Raw genomic sequence first — 21,655 nt, forward strand, 5'->3', positions numbered from 1 at the left:
AAACAAAAGAAATCTTAAAGGGGACATTTATGTTCCGTTCCCATTTCTCCACAGCCCGAGATGGGGCACCGCCTTTCAGATGTGTTAATAGTTTTGCCATGTGTAGATTTGGGTTTTGAAAGCCTCCAGCAGTAACACTTCCAAACTTAGGAGTAGGATAACATTTTCTTGTAAATCGGCTGCATGAAATTTGGATCATATTTTCATTTGGGAATAATATAAATAACCAAATGCCAATAGCTGGGTGGGTACCATCTTTTATGAGATGAAGTATCATAAAGCCATTAAGCGTTTTGTTTACACAGGGTAGACTAAGGTGAAAAGGTTGCTTGGGGATTGAGATTAGATGGAAAAAAAGGAGGAATACAAAATTATAGACATGATACGGTCCAAGCTTCTGGGAGAAGGGAGGGTAAAATTCCCAGAAAGTTCACATCGGGAAAAAAAAAAAAAAAAACTGGTGAGAAATAACCAAAATGGTAGTCCCACTGACTCTGAATGCTCGCATGATGAACACCTTTTTTCCCCTTCTTTACACTTTTTAAGATTTTGCATACTTCATAATTTTAAAGTTTTTTTTTTTTTTTTTTTTTTTTTTAAGAAAAGAAACAATGTTTTGAAAGACTTAAGTTTCTTAGGCCTATATTTAACCCCAAATGCAGATAGAGCCAATAATATACGGGGAATATAAGAACAGCCTGTTTTTTACCATGCTGTTTCTTGAGGCAAGTAGACCAATGCCAAGATCCAATTCATAGCCTAGAGAACAAACGGCCACCTTCCCTCCCACCCCTGCCTCCCTGCCAGGAAGTGGGGGGACAGAGGGCAGTGGCAGTTTCTTACAAGCTGCATCTCGATACCTTGACAAAGGAGAAAGCAGCTCTCCACGTGGGCCACTCTCTACACCGGCATTCAGTCTCAGAGTCTAGCAGAGATCTGGCCCGGAGGTTCTCAGGCCTGCACGCAGCCTAACTCAAGGCAACTGAATCAGCTTCCATTAGAAGCCATGTGCTTCAAGATGCCCAAAGTTAGGAAATAATCTCAATCAACCCTAAGAAAACCCTTCTCTCCACCAGAATTCAGAAAAACAGAAGTCATCAACCCCAATATTCAAACATAACATTTTGATGTGTTTTTTTTTTTTTTTGCCCTTTTTTTGGTGGCGGGAGGAATACATGGGTGTTTTTCTTCTATTAGCAAAGCTACAGTATTACCATACTATGAAAAGTATGTCCTCTGTTTCCATTTATCAGATCCTAAGGAACTGAACACATCATGACAGTATTCACCTAAAAGCAGCAGCTTACATTCTTTTAGACAAAGTCTCATTCTGTTGCCCATGCTGGAGTGCAGTGGTGCAATCATAGTGCATTGCAGCCTTGACCTCTCTGGCTCAAGCAATCTCCCACCTCACCTCTCAAGCAGCCAGGACTACAGGCACCTGCCACCATGCCCGGCTAACTTTTTCATTGTTTTGTAAAGATGGGGTCTCACTGTGTTGCCTAGGCTAGTCACAAACTCCTGGGCTCAAGTGATCCTCCCGCCTTGGCCTCCCAAAGTGCTGGGATTGCAGGTGTGAGCCACCATGCCTGGCCTGATCTTCTATTAAGCAGATACCTCTTCCTTTGCCTAAGCACCACCCCACTACTGGTTATTTGGGGCTCTTCTAATTATTTACAGTCTAAAGAATGCTGTGCCAAGGTCATCCCCAACCTTCTGTGTTTAGAATGACTTCCTTAATTTTCATAGCTTTGGGAGTTACATTTTTTGCTCTGAAGCAAAATCTAAAAGGTTTTTGTACTCCACTGTTTTTTTATTTAGCAAAAACTAAAAATGGCTCCCTTGCACATCTGATAAAAATTAATCCCATCTGTTAAGTCATTGAAACATTTGCCAAGCAAAGAGACAAATAAGATATGGAGGGAAAAAATTAGTGGACTTCACATCTTCACTTGAAATTGGATTACTAAAGAGGATGCCGGGGGTGGGAGGTGTATTTCCATCAGCCCTCTCTAGAGGCTGAGGAAGTGAATGTCTCACAGGCTGACAGAGAAATCCTGGTGTGGTGCATTTATGAACAGGAGGGTAGTGCTAATCAGGAGGTAGTGCTAATCAGGAGGCTGTTACAGGGGTCTGTACAGTGGGGCTGTAAGATAAGGAAATAACTCTGAAATGAAGAAGCCCTGCTACCAGCTCCCACATACGCTGGGAGTAGCCTTCCCTCCAATCCCATTGTAGAGGGGCTCATGCTATGGCAAGGTTCCAGGAAATGTGGGGTCACCCAGGTTTAAGAAGATGTAGCTACAGATGGCCATCACTGAAATGAATAATCAGGCAAAAAGTCAAAGGTGGATCGCAGCACTAACTCACGCGGGCTGAGTCAAGAGGGCAGGCCCTGTAGATGGGGTATGTGTATGTGTGTACCGGGGAGGGAATGAACCAGGCAAGAAGATCTAACCCCAGCTACTGAGGGGATCCTTCCTCGGAACAGCAGAGCATTTCCAGGGGCAGCCAATGTGAAGCAACCCATGCCCTTTAGACGGAGCCCAGCTCCAGAGTGCCAGGAGCAAGACAGGGAGAGTTGTGCTATCCTGGCGAATCTCTTTGTAAGAGAGTGAGCATTACAGTATTGAATGATGGCTCTGTCCCCATGCCTCTGGGTGGCCAGAGCTGGAGAAGCAGGGAAAGAAAGGGAGGCAGCATGGTCGGGCTGAGGGACAGAAGAAGCTCTGGCCCCAGGGCTCGACCTCCCCACTGAGCCCTCTCCTCTTCCCTGAGAGAGCACTCAGCATCGGCTTCTTGGGCAGCTACCTGCTCCACTGCGCACTCTCAGAGCAGGTGGCGGCGGCGCTCTTCTCCTCGTCCGTGGTGTTCTGCTCCTGCACGGAGGTGCTGGCGGCCAGCTCTGAGAGCTTGCTACGCTCCATGATCACCATCTCGATCTCTGGAAGCCAAAATGGAGACTGGGATGAGCCCAGACAGCTTTGCAGCCCTAGATTTATACACATGCTCATGTTGGAGAATAAATATGCATAAGTGACTCCTAACATGTCAAGTACATGTCCGACAGCAGTGACCTGAACATCAGTGACACATTGGGGTGGAAATAAGACACAGGCCGGAGCCTGTCTTTCCATTCATCACAGGAGCATCAAGAAACGTGTTCCTGTTTTTGATAACAAAACACAAATTGCAATCATTTATTCTATTTCAAGAATTTAAAAAGGCCTTTTTTACTTTATTGATACCACATTTCCTTCCCAAAGGATTTGAGGCAGCAGAGAAGAGACGATATGTGGTTGGTAAACATAATCAACCTCACTGACAATATTCTAAAGTACCTTACATTTTCTTTTTTTTTTTTTTGAGACAGAGTCTCGCTCTTGTCACCCAGGCTGGAGTGCAGTGGCGCGATCTTGGCTCACTGCTACCTCCGCCTCCCGGGTTCAGGTGATTCTCCTGCCTCAGCCTCCTCAGTAGCTGGGATTACAGGCGCCCGCCACCACGCCCGGCTAATTTTTGTATTTTTAGTAGAGACAGGGTTTTGTCATGTTGGCTAGGCTGCTCTCGAACTCCTGACCTCAGGTGATCCGCCTACCTTGGCCTCTCAAAGTGTTGGGATTACAGGCGTGAGCCACCATGCCCGGCCTAAAGCTGCTTACATTTTTAATAGAAAGCTCTGATGTGACTGAAGCCTTTTGTTTTCCTTTTCCACTTACAACTTCCGGAAGGTAAAGAGAGATTAGGAACCTCATTTTATTTTTTTCCCCATTAAACAAAGGTAACCTGTAGCAATCAACTTAAGCATGGTGTGCATTTTTATTTTTCAGAAAAAGTTATGAACCACCAAAGACAATATCTTGAATTAAAGATGGACGAGGGTTGGGCTGTATGGTGTCCCCATCACAGAGTTCTTGGCTGTGTGGCGTAGACTTTCAGTCAGCCCTCAGAACTCAGAGTTCACATCTTTTTCCCCACCTTCGGGAGACATACGGGGGGAAAAAGAGGTGACAAAATGTGAACCTGCACTTCTGTTTGTAGAGGGATGTGAACACATACCTTGGGCTCAGACACAGCCTCTGCCACGGTCTCCCTCCCCCCTGGCTCATGCAGGGACCTCGGACACCTCTTCTGCCACCCTAATTTATTCTCCACACAAACCCAAGCAATTTTAAGGAATTAGCTTGCGTCACTCCTCTGTTCAAAACTCCCAATGCCTACCCATCACTCCCAAGCTGAAATCCAAACACATGGCCTGGCCCCGGTCCACCTCTGACCTTACCTCCCGGCCATCCCTGCCTGGCTGGCTCACGCTGCTCCAGCTGTGCTGGGCTTCTCACTATCTCTTAAACATCCCAAGCTTGTTTCTTTTTTTTGTTGTTGAGGCGGAGTCTCACTCTGTCACCCAGGCTGGAGTGCAGTGGTGCCATCTCTGCTTACTGCAAGCTCCGCCTCCTGGGTTCACACCATTCTCCTGCCTCAGCCTCCTGAGTAGCAGACTACAGGCGCCTGCCACCATGCCCAGCTAATCTTTTGTATTTTTAGTACAAACAGGGTTTTACCATGTTAGCCAGGATGGTCTCCATCTCCTGACCTCGTGATCCACCTGCCTCAGCCTCCCAGAGTGCTGGGATTATAGGAGTGAGCTACCACGCCTGGCCCAAGCTTGTTTCTATCCAAGGACCTTTACACAGTAGTTTCCTCTGCCTGGAAGGCTCTCACCCCAGGTCTCTCCTAGCCAGGTGTGACTGGGGTACATCATTCAAGGCTCAGCTCACATGTCACCTCCTTGGAGACATCTTCCTGGATGCCCTCTTCACCAGTTTTTTTTTTGAGACAGGGTCTTGCTCAGCCACCCAGGCTAGAGTGCAGTGGTGTGATTATGGCTCACTGTAGCCTTGACCACCTGGGCTCCCGAGTAGCTAGGAACACAGGTAAGTTCCACCACACCTGGCTAATTTTTTAATTTTTGTAGAGATGGGGACTCACTGTGTTGCCCAGGCTGGTCTCAAACTTCTGAGCTCCAATGATCCTCCCACCTTGGCCTCCCAAAGTGCTGGGATTACAGGCGTGAGCCACCAGACCGGACTTCACCTGCTTTTTTTTTTTTATATATATCTCTTAAAAAATTATTATTAACTAAACTCAACTCCACACTTAGGGCAGATTTCATTAGTTTTTCCCAATGTCTTTTTTTCTGTTCCAGGATCCCTTTTACATTGAGTTCTCATTCTTAGGTTCCTCTGGATGTGACGTTTCTCAGACTGTCCCTGCTTGTGATGACCTGGACATTCTGAGGATTACTGGTCAGGCATTCTCAAGAGTCCCTCAGTCGGGGTTTGTCCGATGTCTTTCTGCTATTGGGGCTACAGGTTTTGACGAGGAGGACCACAGAGGGGAAGTACCCTTCTCATCACATCCTATCAGGGCACATACTATCAATATGACTTATGGCTATTGATGTTAATCTCCAATACTTGGCCAAGCTAATGTTCATCAGCTTTCGCCACTGTGAAGCCACTTTTCCTCCTCCTTCCATACCATACTCTGTGGAAGGAAGTCAGTAAACATAGGCCACACTTAGAGAATGGGGCATTAGGCTCCGAAACGTCTTTACATATCTCCATAAATTATTTGGCATTCTTCTGTAAAGGAGATTTGTCCTTCCTCCCCCTTATCTTGATTTTACTTTATATTAATAGCATTTATTGCAACTTGCCTCTTACATTCTCCATTGTTTTGCTTCCTTACTGTCTGCCTTCCTCCACTAGAACAGGGGCTTTGTAGCTGTCTTATGTGTCTTGTTCTCCACTGTCTAATCCAGTGTCTGGCACAGAGTAGGCACACAATATATATCTCTTGAAGTGATAAATGAATGACTGGTCTAGCCCAACACGAGAAGTTTTGGCAGCAGGCCCGGGTGGCAAAGATTCATAGTGGCTGCGATCTGAGTGGGGGTGGGCCACTCCCCAAAAAAGTCTGCGATCGACGTGGGCACAAAGTGTTCTTGTGGGGAGATATCTCATGCCCCACGAGACTCTCCCCAGACTGTTAGGCATGACTGCACCTGCAGGCTCCCCTTGGCATGGAGAAGCAACCCCCCTGCCATATCCACATGGGCCCTGGCCCTATGTGAGGTTCACTCTCACCATCCCCCTTCCCTCCCATTTGATCTGAAGTCAGATGCCAAAGATCAGAGTCTCCCACAGGGCGGCCCCCAACACACAGGTGGTAGCCAACAGTGCTTTCTAAGTGGTGTGTGGACAAATGCTTTGTTTGCATAGTTTTATACTTATGTGCATTAGAAGAAAATTCTAGCTGCACAGAAAGCCTTCTGTGGATATTAGTGCTTAGAATAAGGCTAAATTTTGGGAAAAAACCAAGTGAGTCAATTCAAAGAAAGCTATCCAGTAAACAGCAGAGCAAATAGTACACAGAGATGGCTAAGAGCTGGAATGTGGGCGGGCATGGAGGCTCATGCCTGTAATCCTAGCATTTTGGGAGGCTGAGGCAGGAGGATCCCTTGAGGTCAGGAGTTCGAGATCAGCCTAGCCAACATGGTAAAAACCTGTCACAAAAATTAGCCAGGTGTGGTGGCGGGTGCCTGTAATCTCAACTACTCGGGAGGTTGAGGCATGAGAATCGCTTGAACCCAGGTGGGAGCTGCAGTGAACCAAGATTGGGCCACTGCACTCCAGCCTGGGTGACAGAGTGAGACTGTTTCAAAAAAAAAAAAGAAAAGAAAAAAAAAGAGCTGGAATATGGTGCAGAGTGCTGTGTGGGAAACATTACTCTTCCCTTTCTCCCATTTTCACCTCCACCAGCCTCCTTCAGGCGCTTAGTGCCCTCCAACTACCCTGGTTGTCTCCAAAGTGGGTATGGACCTCAGTGGGCATGCAAGATGATTCCCTAGGCAATAGGTCTTTTAATGCTTCTCATCTTTTAAAATGTGTTTTGTTTCATACTGTCCATAATACTAGCACAATCACATATAATTTATAATACATAAATGTTTACACATATTTGGGAGATGTATGCTTAAATGTCATAGGTATGTTTGCTTGTGTTTACTAGCAAGACTTGCCATCAGACATCTGAAGACTCCCAAGCACGCCTGTGAGGCCAGCCTCCTCCTCGTCTCCCAGCCTCTGGCCTCTGCCCTTTGAGGCAGAGGACGTGGCATAGGCCCACCTCCCCTACAGCTGCAAGTTCTCCTTCCCCAGGCTCAGCTCTGCTGTGCTTGGCTGACACAGTGGGAACTCAGCTCCAAGTACTTCCTAAGGTTACAGGGCCAAGCCCCAGTGCCCTGGCCTGGAGGCCAAGCTTCATGACATAGTTGTACCCTTTCTGGCTTAATCTCGTTGGACACCAGAAGAATTCTGGAGCAGAGAAGAGGGTGAAGACAATTCAGCACCAAGCTCATCCAACTTTTTTTTTTAAGCAGCTGAATACTAATGTGAAGGGCAATTTTCCAGGGCATCCCACCACAGTCAGCAGATGAGCGCAGAGCTGCTCCAGGAAAGGGTGGTGGGCACCAAATGCCTCTGACTGCCGTGGACTCCCTGGTGCACTCCACAGAGGCCCCTTTCTGGAATTCTATGGCTTCACACAAAACTGCCTGAAAACCACCTGTTGGTCCAACCCCGGATATTGAACACGAGTGCACAGAAACCCAGAAGTACAGTGACTCTTAACACAGCTGGAAACGCAGCAGCGAAACCAGGACCGCTCCCCCTTCCTCACCCCCAACCTCCATGTCACGTCTGGGTGCAGAACCAGGCCCACATGGGCCTCTCCACACAAAATGGGATTTCCAAACCCTGGCTGTGACACGTGTGCCCACAGCTGCACCTCACAGTCCTCATCCAGCTAGCACAGCTGTAGAGTGAGCGACTCTACTTAATTTTCTAGATGAATGCAGATCAGATCTTCAAATGTCAAGGAAAGGTTTCTTGCCCTTCTTTTTGATAGTTTTATCCAAACAACCCTTATAGGTACTGAAACAACCCTTATAGGTTTGCCAGCTCCCTGAAGCTCTATGCAAAGTGCTATGTGGGCATGGGAATAGTCGGTAGCAGGTTTCTGGGGGAAAGGGCTCCCCAGATTCTCACTGCTGTAAAGTGAGTATCATTTTTAGAAGAGGATATCAAAGAGGACCTGACCTCTCCTGATGATCAGGGCCACAGGGAACCCCCTCATAGTGCTACATCTGAATGTCGGCATGGTTCTGTGCCACTCTGGGCCCCAACTCCAGTTGTCCCTGCTGTCACTGGCCAGCCTCCCTCCCAAGGTGCAGGTGCCACACTGCTGCCACCAAGGAAAGCAGCTCAGTGGGCTATGTGGATACAGATTTCCACCAATGGTCCCCAAGGCCGGGACTCAGGCACTGAGGCTGGATTCCCAGGGGTCTCTGACTGAACTTCAGTTATGATCCTATTTGGAGTTTGAAGGGACTGAAGCAATAGTTCAGCCCGTTTTGCTCAAACTTCAGTTACTTGCTTGCTTTTATGATCTCTGTCACGTCTCTGTGTTACCTGTACTATTTTTCATTTTATTTGAACTCTTACTTGTTTTTCACTTAAATACAGCTTAAAAGGAAAGTTTAACTCACTATTATGCTCTACAACCTAGCAGCCCACTTGTAGGTATTTATGTGCAAGACACACCTCTGGCAGTAGGAACATGCACACGCACAAGGATATTCACTGCAGTATTATTTGTAATTGCAAAATAATGGAAACTACCTAAATGCCCAGGCATAACAAACCGATGGAATCAACTGTGGTACATACACACAGTGCAGCTGTGAAAAGGAATGAAGAAGATATGAGAACTGATATGGAGTCATTTCCGGAGATACTGCTAAGTGGAAGGGACACATATGCTATCCTGTGTGTAAGAAAGGAAGAGAGGAAAACATACACAAATCTGCTTATTTTTACAGAAAGAAACACAGGAAGGATACTTCAGTTACCCAATCAAGTTGGTTATCTATAATAGATGGCAGGAATGAAATGAAAGGGATATGGAACGGAGGAAAGATACTTCTTTGAATATAACTTTTTGCATAGTTTTGAGTTTGCTAATATTCCATGCATTTTAAAAAGGAAAATTAATTAAATGAATGAGAATGAGAAGGAAGAACCCTAAACTGGAAGTTTTAAAAAAGAATCCAAATCTTATGATTATTATTATTATTATTTTGAGACAGAGTCTCACTCTGTTGCCCCGGCTGGAGTGCAGTGGTATGATCTCAGCTCACTACAACTTCTGCCTTCCAAGTTCAAGCAATTCTCCTGCCTCAGCCTCCCGAGTAGCTAGGATTACAGGTGCGTGCCACCATGCCTGGCTCATTTTTAAATTTTTATTTAAAATATTTCGTGCCACCATGCCTGGCTCATTTTTAAATTTTTATTTAAAATATTTATCTTTGAGAGACAGTCTCACTCCATCGCCTAGGCCGGAGTGCAGTGGCATGATCTTGGCTCACTGCAACCTCTGCCTCCCGGGCTAAAGGGGTTCTCCAGCCTCAGCCTCCCGAATACCGGGACTACAGGTGCACATCACCATGCCTGGCTAATTTTTTTGTATTTTTAGTAGAGACAGGGTTCTACCATGTTGGTCAGGTTGGTCTCAAACTCCTGACCTCAAATGATCTGCCCGCCTTGGCCTCCCAAAGTGCTGGGATTACAGGTGTAAGCCAGCACGCCTGGCCTCATTTTCGCATTTTTAGCAGAGATGGGGTTTCACCATGTTGGCCAGGCTGGTCTCAAACTCCTGACTTCAAATGATCCGCCCAAGTCAGCCTCCCAAAGTGCTGGGATTACAGGTGTGAGCCACCATGCCTGGCCTAAATCGAAATTTATTTTAAGTGAATGCCAAATCCACTCTCAATGGGGAAAGGAACGATGCTAAGACTAATCCAAGTAGCTTATGAACACAATACAGCAGATCTTTGAATAACATCATTTCATTAAACATTGTTGCATTATAACATGGATGAGAATAGAAAGAAAAAAACCGATTTCCAGCCTCGGCCACTGTCTATGTGGAATCTGCATGTTCTTGCCATGTCTGCATGGCTTTTTGCCACGTATTCTGGTTTTCTCCCTCATCCCAGAGATGTACACCTTAGGTTCCCCTAGCGTGTCTACACGGATGCAGTCTGAGTGAGTGTGGGGCGTGTGAGTGTGCCCTGTAACAGGATGGTGCCCTGTCCAGAGTTGGCTCCCACCTGGCATCCTGAGGTACCCAGGCTCTGGCCATACAAGACCCTGAACTGGAAATACACGAGTTGGAAAACAAATGAATACAAATGCTTGTCAAATAACAATTCATAAAGCAGACAATAATACAAATACATGACAATACATGATGTGGTATGAAAGCATTCAGCAAGCCTAACAGATTTGTGATTGTTTTTGAACTTCGTGCAGGCAGGAGGTGCTCCTTACAATTTTCACTTTGCAAACATTTATTCCTTGATTTAACCCACCACCACCATGACTGCTGTTCACTTATTAATTCACCAAAAATTGGGTAAGTAATTATCTTACATGTTTTCATAAATCTTTTTTTTTCTTTTTTTTTTTTTTGAGACGGAGTCTTGCTCTGTCACCCAGGCTGGAGTGCAGTGGCATGATCTCGGCTCACTGCAAGCTCCTCCTCCCACGTTCACGCCACTCTCCTGCCTCAGCCTCCCGAGCAGCTGGGACTACAGGCATGTGCCATCACGCCCAGCTAATTTTTTGTATTTTTAGTAGAGACGGGGTTTCACCATGTTAGCCAGGATGGTCTTGATCTCCTGACTTCGTGATCCACCCGCCTTGGCCTCCCAAAGTGCTGGGATTACAAGTGTGAGCCACCATGCCCGACCCATAAATCTTTAAGTGTATGTACAGCTCACATTTATTTCAATGTTTAATGCTAGAAGTGTTTTGGGCCTTTATTTACAAGTTAGATGATGTTTCTGTGACCAGAAATATGCCACAGGAACTTAACTCCTGTTGGTATCAACTCACCTATGGGAAAATTGGTTTCTTTCTACATCATTTCCCTTAAGGTCACAGTTTCCGAGAACCTATCCATGATGTTAAGTGAGGACTTAGTGTGCTCAGCTATATATCCTCAATTTGGGGATAAGTAAAGCATTGGGATGGGCATGGGGGAGGGAAAATTGCAAAAACATCCTGAACTGTTCGTTTTTTTAAGCAATAAACAACTGTAAGTAAAGCAATTCTGAAGCTTTTAGATGCATTATAGGATTGGGCAAATCAGTAAGCAGATGTTGTTAGGAGTCAGGGCTCTCAGAGTACAAGTAGAAACATACAAATCTAAGATGGGAGAAGACAAGAAAAAAAAACCTGTATGTTCACTGGAATTGGGGGTACTGGTATGAACATGTGATTCTGAAATATGTGTGCGCCATGGACTACTATGCAGCTATAAAAAAGGATGAGTTTGTGTCCTTTGTAGGGACATGGATGCAAATGGAAACCATCATTCTCAGCAAACTATCGCAAGAACAGAAAACCAAACACCGCATGTTCTCACTCATAGGTGGGAATTGAACAATGAGATCACTTGGACACGGGAAGGGGAACAGCACACACCGGGTCCTATTGTGGGGAGGGGGAAGGGGGAAGGGATGGCATTGGGAGTTATACCTGATATAAATGACGTGTTGATGGGTGCTGACGAGTTGATGGGTGCAGCACACCAACATGGCACATGTATATATTTGTAACAAACCTGCACATTGTGCACATGTACCCTAGAACTTAAAGTATAATAAAAAAATAGATAAAAATAAAAAATAAAAAATTCAAAAAAATAAAATAAAATAAAATATGTGTGTGTATGCATGTTTGTATGTATGTATATGTAGGCATGTATAATGTACACTTTGTATATGTACATACATAGATTTCCTAGCTTTGTCCACTGAAAGGGCCAAACTGCAAAGACACCTCAGTAGCAATGAGCATATCCAGTGCCCAAATCTTGGCCTCTAATATCCCTGTCCATGGACAGGAGCCAGAGAAATGGTTAATTCCAGGGACAGGCAGAGGAGGTACTAGATGAACATAGAACACCATGTTATGCCAGAAAGTGTAAGGGACTGCTCAAAAAAGCACAGGGCAAGCACATGACAGCCAGCTTGAAAGGGTTCCTGCAGGCCAACTCTGGGACAATTTAAGCACCAAAATCATTAAATACAGTAATGCACTATAAACCTTTAGAAAATTGGAATCCATGATTCCACACCAATAAGAGATAAATAAATAAATGAGAAGAAGGGAAAGGTCTTGCTTACAACAGAATGCCAAGGGCTGACTTTTAAACACAGAGAGAATGCTGAAGGTGGAAATTCATCTTTTCCTGCCCATCATGGTAATGACTGAACCAGGCAAGAATCATAAATGCCAAATCTAAGGGGGAATTTTAACAAGGGGCAGGGTATCTATATGATCTCAAAGTGTCTCCCTGTGGACTGCTTATTAGTTGGGAAGATAAAGGAAGGTCATTACACAATACAGAAACTGGGCAACACCTTAGTCATGTGACCAAAATGAACATCACCCAAGAGGGACAGAAGGACATCATGTGCCTCCAGATGTGACATGCTGAGAAGTGCATGACATCACCTATGCCGTGTTCCAGCCAAGAATGCATAACCTCAGTCTAATCACAAGTACACATCAGACAAAGACAAAATGAAGGATGTTTTATTAGAACAAAAAAAGGGGGAGGTTCTGTATTCCTCAAAAAAAAATGAATGTTGCAAAAGAGAAAGAGACGGTGGAAATGTTCCAGAATAAAGGAGGCTGGAGGCGTGACAATGGAAGGCACCACCCACCTCTGGATTGGACCTTGCACTGGAGGAAAGAATATGCTAGAAAGACATTATTAGGCTGATACAACAGGAACACAGCAGGAGAATACTATGAAGTTGACAGCTGTGTTGTGCTCATGAATGATAACACCTTAATCTTAGCAAATGCTCATGAAGCTTCAGGAGGAAAGGGGCATGATGGATGTGTGTGGGGTGTGTGGGGTGGGTGTGCAGACAGAGAAAATACAATAGGAAAGTAAATGGTATGAAATGTTACAGGGGGAAACTGAGTAAAGGGTAAACAGATGTTCTTTATACTATTTTTGGTTTTGCAACTTTTGTAAATTTGAAATTATTTTCAAATAAAAAGTTTGGGAAAATTACTATGAGCATAAAACCAATATAAATAGCAACTATAAAAATACACATGATGAATAAACAAAAAGGTGCCAGGGCCTGTTGTGTGCAATTGAGAAAGGGAGATTCATAAACATGAATGAGGTATTCAAGTATTAAACATCTGCCACAGCAAATATGCAGGCTCCCCCCACCCACCCTATCCCCTGCCCTGGAGATAATCATTTAGAATTAGGGCTTTTGCACCATCTTCTTCTTTTTTTTTAAGAAACAAGGTCTCACTCTGTCACCCCGGCTGGAGTGTGTGGCACGATCACAGTTCACTGTAGCTTCAACCTCCCAGGCTCAAGGGATTCTTCCACCTCAGCCTCCAGAGTAGCTGGGACCACAGGCACGCACCATTATGACTGGCATCTTTTATTTTTTGTACAGACAGGGGTCTCACTATGTTGCCTGGCTGGTCTTGAACTTCTGGGCTCTGGTGATCCTCTCAGGTTGGCCTCCCGAAATGCTGGGATTACAGGTGTGAGCCACTGCGCCTAGCCACCATATTCTTTAAGGCTCTCTCTGTACCACCTAAAACCATCTCCATATTCTGCAGTGGGAGAAATACTTACGTACCCTCAACTCTGCACGTTAAGGTGGGGAAACTGAAGTGCCAAGGCATTAGGCGATGGGGCTCTGCCACAGGCCGCTGTGGGCTCCTCTCTTTGCACTGCCCACCTGAGTTGTGGAAATGAGCGCCTGCACAGTATCAGTTCCCATGCCAGGTACCATGGCCTGTCATCTCCAACACTCCAGCACCTAGCCTGGTAAGTTTCCAGCCTCTGGGAGCTGAGTAATATGATTACCATCCCACAGCTCATGAGGCTACAAAGCTGGGAGTGGGAACTCAAATCTCCAACTTATTTTGCTTTGGCCAGTACCACCCAGACCCTCCGTAGCCTCTATCAATTCTACAAAAGCCTCAAAGGCAGGAATGGATTTGTATACCCATGTTTATAGCGGCATTATTCCCAATAGCCAAAAGTGGAAGCAATTCAAGCGTCCATCAACAGAGCAGTGGATAAAGAAATGTAGTCTAGCCATACAATTGAATTATTATTCAGCCTAAAAAAAAGAAAGAGAAGGAAATCCCAGCACATGCTATAACATGAATGAACCTTGAGGACTTTATGCTAAGTGATGCAAGCCAGGCACAAAAGACAATACTATATGATTCCATTTGAATAAACGACCTAGAGCAGTCAAACCCACAAAGACAGAACATCAAAGGGTGGGGTGGGGAGTTATTAAATGGGCACAGTTTTGGTTTTACAAGATGAAAAATGAAAAGCGTTCTGGAGACAGATGGTGGTGATGGTTATACAATGTAAATGCACTGTTTTTTTTTTTTTTTTCTGGTCACTCTGTCGCCCAGGCTGGATTGCAGTGCATGATCTCGGCTCACTGCAAGCTCCGCCTCTCGGGTTCACGCCATTCTCCTGCCTCAGCCTCCCGAGTAGCTGGGACTGCAGGCCCCCGCCACTACACCCGGCTAATTTTTTGTATTTTTTTTAGTACAGACAGGGTTTCACCATGTTGGCCAGGATGGTCTCGATCTCCTGACCTCGTGATCCACCCGCCTCAGCCTCCCAAAGTGCTGGGATTACAGGTGTGAGCCACTGCGCCCGGCCGAATGTACTTAACACTACTGAAATGTGCACTTAGAAATGATTCAGATGGTAAATTTTATGTTATATGTATTTTACCATAAGTTTAAAAAAAGAAAAAAAAAAGGGAGCAGGGAAGGCTACATCTTTCCACTTGTTGTCCAAGTAGTGCCTGTGTGGGGAGGGTAGGCCAGGAGAGTCCTGAGGGCCCTTAGCACCCAAGGACGTCCACTTCTGCCTCTCCATATGACAGCTCTGGCCAGATCCTTGAGCTTCCCCGATACTCTGACACACTCAGTTTTCAAATTACAGCAATAATTTATCAACTCGCCCAGGGTGATGTCCATTCGAATCTGATTAATATTTGGTAAATGAAGCGCTTTTCAGGGAAATGGCAGGCATGGCCTCCCAATAGTCTCTGACTTCACAATTTCAAGGATTTTCTCAATTGCCCTCTGTGTTCCATATTCCAGCAATCACAGCAAGGACAGACTAAAAAAAGAGGGCAAGAGGGAAATAAGAAGACCTTCAGAGGAAGGCTAAGGGGAAAGATGCCTGGCTGGTTACCTAGGATATAAGGGACAGCCTGCATGTAATTGGCTGGCTTTTTAGCAATGACCGAGAGTACGTGTGCTAAGTGCTGTGAGTACTGGTGGCACCCCTTCCTTTGTTTTTTTTATCTTCTTCTGCCCAGCAGGAGATTGAGTTGAGAACGGTTTTCGGGAAGTTGCTCTTCAAAGGCTTTGTCCTAATTCACCTCCAATCCTCCTCCTTATCCCAGTTAAGCCCATCTGAAAAGCTGACAGCCCCACAACATCACTCTACTGCAGCGCCTGGGCTTGCTGATGCTTCTCCCTCTCTTCCCACCATTACACACACGTACACACAAACACACTCACTCTCACACACATACTCACACCTGCACACTCACTAAGCTCAATTACTAGCTGTAGAAATTAAAAGAGAAACGGGTCCCACAGAAATGTGCTTGGTGTCCAAGCGGAGTTCACACAGCCACACTCAAATTGCTGTTCGAGCGCCTCACTCTGCCCTCCATCTTGGCCGGGGTTCGTAGAAAGCTCGTGTGTCACATGCTGAATGCTACAGTGTTGATGTTCTCACTTATGCCAATCTGAGGCCCAGGCATTAGGAAGCCCCGTCTACAGGTGGAGAAGTGCAGAGAGGGCAATTACTTGCCCAGAGCCACACAGCTGTTCAGGCGCAGAGCTGGGATTCAGATCTCAACTACCCGATAGTCAGTCCCTGGCTTGCTCCAACCAAGACACTGCCAGGCCTGGGGTGGGCTCTAATTTTGAAAGAGGAGCTGGAAATGAGGCCAGGTTTCATCTCATTTCAGTAGAGACTTACAAAAGAAAAACAAAAAAGGCAAAGATGGGTCTCTGAACTCCCAGGTACCCCCTCAAACCCAGCTAACCTGGCAGGTTCAAAGGCCTATCGTCTTTACTCTATGCCCTTGATGGAATTTCAACAAATGAGGAAGCTTTGAAAGTCAGGCCAGGCAATTACTTTTTCCATAGGCAAAAAAAACACTAGTCCAGCCCTATTTTTAGATGAGGAGTTTGAAGGATTCAGTCCCTCGAATATGCCTATTAGGTTACTGCTCTAAGTAAATTCCAAAAGAGATAACTGTCCTTTCAGACTCAAGGGCAAGCTAAAAAACAAGCACGTGCCCTAGGATGTCTGTCTTCCTGGGCAGACTGAATACTTCTTTGCCTACAGGGACGATGAAATCCTTCTTCTTTTAGTACTTAATTTCTGCAAATTTAAGGGCCCTGTGATTTCTTGGTTGCAGAATGAGTCACCCATTACTTGGGACCTGAGGCAGAGCAAATTTCTCTGTAGACTGGGGAAGGGAGCGGATGGGTCAGGGGTGCACATTCATTTCATACAACTTCCTTGTCTGAGCTTACATCTGGAGGAGGTGTGAATTCTGGGTGCTGCATTTGTAAAAAATAAAAAAAAAACCATGCACACACACTAATGCCATATCCAAATCAGGTCATGGCAAAACTGTGCCTCGTGACCACATGCCTTTTTCACTCCTGTATTTTCCCCCCGTCTTTTAAAGTCAAAATTTCACGACTAAAATGGAATTGGCAGGGTATGCAGAGGCAGAGTGTCTCTTTCCTTAAGAGTCACCATGTCCGTCTGTCGATAAGTGCATAGATCTAGGGACAATGAAAGGAGCTTCTAGAGAAGAAATAATGTGGAAGAGAAAAGAGCCACATGTCTATCTCAAAATAGGATGGCAGAAGATGGCCTTGAGAGAGAAGGGGAGTACCCAGAAATACAGCATGACTTTCTAGGGGGAAATCTGCTGTTTCTGCTGGCCCAGCATCCATGCCCCTTACTTCTGATAAATGCATTTCATTTTTTACTGAGGGAGCCACTGTAGCGTAGATTTGTCATGTGGGCTTGGCCAATTGGTCCAGAATATCTCTGGGGGTGGGGGGTGGACCCAAGCCAGGCCCACAGTACCCACAAGCATTGGCCCCAGGACTTCAGTGACAGCCACTGGGAAGGAGAACCGGCCCCCCCCCCCCCCACTCCACTTGCTGGCCAAGCTGGCAGGATGTGAGCGCACCTGGGCCCAGTCCTGTCCAAGCTTCCCAGGAACATGAACAATAAATACCCTCTTTGCTTAAGCCAGTCTGAGTTGGATTTCTAAATCTTGCAATCGCAAGTATCAATGTATCTTCACTTAAAAAAAAAAAAAAAAGTCATCACGTAAATTATATTTCCTATATTCAGAAATTTCCAGACAGGGACAATGAGGTCCAGAGCTTCAAGAGGCCATCCGAGTCACACAATAAACCTAGATGCTGAGACATGACCACGAGTCAGATCTCGCATCTTTTAGGCACCGCCCAGCATCTACAGTGTTCTCTGGTATGCAGTGTGAATGAGAAACTGTGCCCGACACCCTTCCAACTCACAGGAATTAACAGCTGTGCAGTTTAATCCAAACACAGATACAGTCTAAGGAGAGAACACCCACTAATTGCACCTTCACATTTACAAATAATCAAGAGAGCAAATATATAATTCAGAAAGCTCAGAACACAAGTGCTATTGCCTGGCAGGACTGGTCTATGAAAGTTGTATTTATTTATGGTGAGCTGAGTGACAAAATGACAGATCCATCATATTATAAAATGACTAATGTGCTCAAGAAATCAGGAGGGCACCAAAATTGCAGAGGGGGTCATTGAGAGTCACGTGTGACTGAGCCCTGAAGCACCAACTGTCCAAGCAAAGCCTCTGGGGAGATTCCTGGGTCCTGTGTAGCATGATCTGGCTGAGTAACCACCTGGAAAACAGACTTTTGGAGGCGGCGGAAATTCATTCCCTTGTACCCTGCCCAGGGCAGCCAGGCACAGCTTCCAGGAGCCCCTACTCTAATTCAAGCAGTTCAAGCTGAAACAGCAGCCTGCAGAACTGGCCTGAAGTCCCTGTGTGCCAGTACTGGGCTGGCTGGCTGACTAATTTGATTGTGATTTTGGGGCCAAGCCTGCCTGATCCACACCACTGTTAGTCACAACTGAGGCCTGGTTAGAGAGCATCCTTAAAAGGACTGGAACGAAAGAGGTAGCATCTTTGTAAAGCAAAACTGATGAGAACACAATGCACAAAATGAGGTGAAGACGTCCATTTATCCCCCAGTGTGGCAACAGAACAACTAAACCTAGGGATTAGGCAGACATTTTTCTTCTGCATTAACAACAAAATAATCAGAATGACCCCAATAAGCAAATTAGCATGGCTTACCTTGTGTTTGGCCCTCCCCTTCCCACCACAGTGATATTTACTGGTAAAGGCTTCCCAGGCCAAAAATGAATTCCTAAACCAAAATGCCTACTGCACACTTTAAACAGAAATAAGAAGAGGTTGGAGACCTCAACCTTAAAAAGAGGTCTGGGTGGCATCAGAGAGACATTTTGGTTACACTTGTCGAAATGTGATCATGGTATTCACTGACAACTGCCAAGAAAGTCATGATGGGGCAAGCAAGGTGGTGGCGGGGGCATGCTTTGGCTGCAGAATCTCAGGCAACTCCCAAAAGCAAATGAGCTCCCAGTCATTGAACGAGTGGTTCTGTGTTACGGCTTCAGATGCCCTGGACTGGGAAGCTCATGCAGTCCTTGCTGACAGGGCTGTGGAGAGATGGCCTCAGAGCAGCCACTCTGAGCCCAAGGCCCAGTAGGAGGGCTCACAGGAAGTGTTCCCCACACCCACAGAGACTGCAGCCAGGCTGCTGAGGAGATGCCAAGTTCATTCCAGAAGGCGTGGCCAGGCCTTCCTGAGAAGAGCCCCAGCTCCACTTCTACCAAGTATCAAGCTCCCCATCACTTCCCGTTGCCCCCAGCCCCAGTGCTCAGGACCACGGGCAGAGACCCCAGCTGTGTGGCTGTGAGTCCGACCCATGACACAGCAATAGGGCAGTTCCAGTTTGCTTAGTCCCAGAGTAAATGACCTCCAATTCAAGAAGGTTTGAGCATCTCAACAAGAGGGAGGTGAAAACCAGAACTCCCAACGAGGGCAAAAGGAGGAACGAATGATTTTGCTTACACACATACTACACATGAGTGTACCTCACTCTAAACAGATAGGACTTAAACAATCTTAACGTAAGAATTGAGGGAGTTATATTTTATTTTTTAGTATTTTAAAAATACTACTTTTATTTATTTATTTATTGTTTTGTAAAGACAGGGTCTCGTCACGTTGGCGAGGCTGGTCTCAACTTCCTGGGCTCAAGTGATCCTCCCACCTTGGCTTCCCAAAGTGCTGGGATTAAAGTGTGAGCCACTGTACTTGGCCTACAAGCATATCATTTCATTAAACACAAATCCTCTTTCTTCCCACAGTGCACAGGATGCAAATCATAACCCCCGGTTATTGGGAATAATTATATCAGCAATAATGATAAAGATAATAATAATTCCATGCTGCTCCTACTGTCATAATAATGACGAATACTTCTGCAGCTTCGAATCCTTCGCAGCATTTCACATGGGCCAGGCACTGTTTGGAGCACATTGCACATATTCACTCATTTAATTCTTGTATGAACACTATAAAGTAGGTACTATTTGTTACCCTCCTTTAAGGTGGGAAAACCTGGCTCCAGGTCACCCATCCTATGAGGGTGGGACTTGCCCTAAATCTGCATGTGACACACACCTACAGCAGCCTCCGAGTGGCAGGGCTGTACACAATGAGGTACGCCAGTGTGAGGAAGGAACCAAATCACTGGCTGGATACTGGGGGGAGCAGAAGTCAGGGCGGAGAGGGCACAGGTGGCAGCCTCGCTGGCAGGCTGGCTGGCGGCGCAGGCGCAGGCGCAGGGCGGCGTTCACAGGGACACTCACCTTCACTCTCCCCACTCGTCTTGATGCCTTTTGAACCACCCTCTGTACCTTTAGCCTTCTCGGCGTCTTCTTGGGCATCCTCGGTGGGCCCTTTCTCCTCATCTTCTTCTTCCCCAACGTTTTTGTAGTTGGGTCTCTTTTGCACCCGCCTCTTGCCCTTGTGCTTGTTCATCTCAAGGGACCGCTCGAGTGTCTCGGTGGGTTTAATGAAGCACCGAATGCTGGGCTTGGCCTAGGAAAGTCCAACGAAGGCAACAGGTGAATTCGAACACTGGAATCCTGCTAGATGCTATCAAGTTGCCCAAAAGTTTCTGTCCTAAGAAACTCATCTCCAAAAGAAACCATTATATCATAAGATAGCTGCACTTGCATGTTTACTGCGGGACTATTCACAATAGCAAAGACATAGAATCAGCCTAAGTGTCCACCAACAGAGGACTGGATAAAGAAAATGATGTGTATATACACAATGGCATAGTATTCAGCCCTAAAAAACAAGGAAATCATGTCTTTTGTAGCAACATCGGGACGATTATCTTAAGTGAAATAACTCAGACACTTATTGCATATTCTCATAAGCAGGAGCTAAATAACATGTGCACATGGCAGCAGGGGGTGGGATGATGAACAACGAGACTGGGAGGGGTGGAGGAGTTGGAGGGGGTGGATGGTGGGAGGGTGTTTGGTGGGTCCAGTGCGCATTACTCCAGTGATGGATGCACCGAAGGTCCTGACTTCACCACAATGCAATACATCAGTGTGGCAACACTGCCCTTTTACTCCATGAATACAGATAATAAAAACATCTTTTAATACAGAGAAATTAATCTCCAAAACAAATGCCACCTCCAGATCTATTATTTTGCCCATTATTAACATCATCATCAAACAATCAAAACAACAGTGCCAGCTACCATTTCCTGTCTACTACCCTAAGTCAGAAATGGTGCACTTTACCAGCAGCAACTCTACACTCCCCAAACGTTAGCTGTTCGTGTAAGGGAAACTTGTGATGAACACTTCTGTGGTACTTTCTTATGTGCCAGACGCTGTTCTCAAGCTCTGACTCTATGATCTCACTTGAACTTTACAGCAACTCCATGAGATATTACTGTGTCATCCTCATTTTACAGGTGAAGAAACTGAAGCACAGAGACAGAAAAGGATCTGCCCGAGGTCACAAAGCCGGGAGGCGGCAGAGCCGGGATTCAAAACCATGTACCAGCCACACAAGCTGTGTCTTAGCTACAGCCCACTGATATTATTATTAATTTTAACTCAAATAAGTTCATTTTGAACAAAACTATCACTATAGGAAATGAAACACGAGTGTGCCTTGCTATTACATTAAACATAAATAACCAGAAAGAAAAAGCCAGGTGTAGTGGGTGTTGTCAAATTCTGGCTCTCATTAGAAA

General features: G+C 45.7%; 1 protein-coding gene across 11 annotated transcripts in view; it reads right to left on the reverse strand.

Moving 5' to 3' along the window:
- The window catches only part of CLEC16A (C-type lectin domain containing 16A), a 237,813-nt gene that overhangs the window by 158,710 nt on the left and 57,448 nt on the right, over positions 1–21,655 (reverse strand). For 8 of the 11 annotated variants that reach the window (XM_017953179.2, XM_009195985.2, XM_009195990.3 and 5 more), the window contains 2 exons: positions 20,238–20,469; positions 2,812–2,944 (listed from right to left, as the gene is read on the reverse strand). In XM_017953179.2, coding sequence (XP_017808668.1) covers positions 2,812–2,944; positions 20,238–20,469 — 365 coding nt within the window. The remainder of the gene's footprint in view (positions 1–2,811; positions 2,945–20,237; positions 20,470–21,655) is intronic. The other 3 variants (XM_009195987.2, XM_031658479.1, XM_003916534.4) reach the window with 1 other exon arrangement.

Source organism: Papio anubis, chromosome 18, assembly GCF_008728515.1.
Source record: "Papio anubis isolate 15944 chromosome 18, Panubis1.0, whole genome shotgun sequence".
Classification (NCBI taxonomy): Eukaryota; Metazoa; Chordata; class Mammalia; order Primates; family Cercopithecidae; genus Papio; species Papio anubis.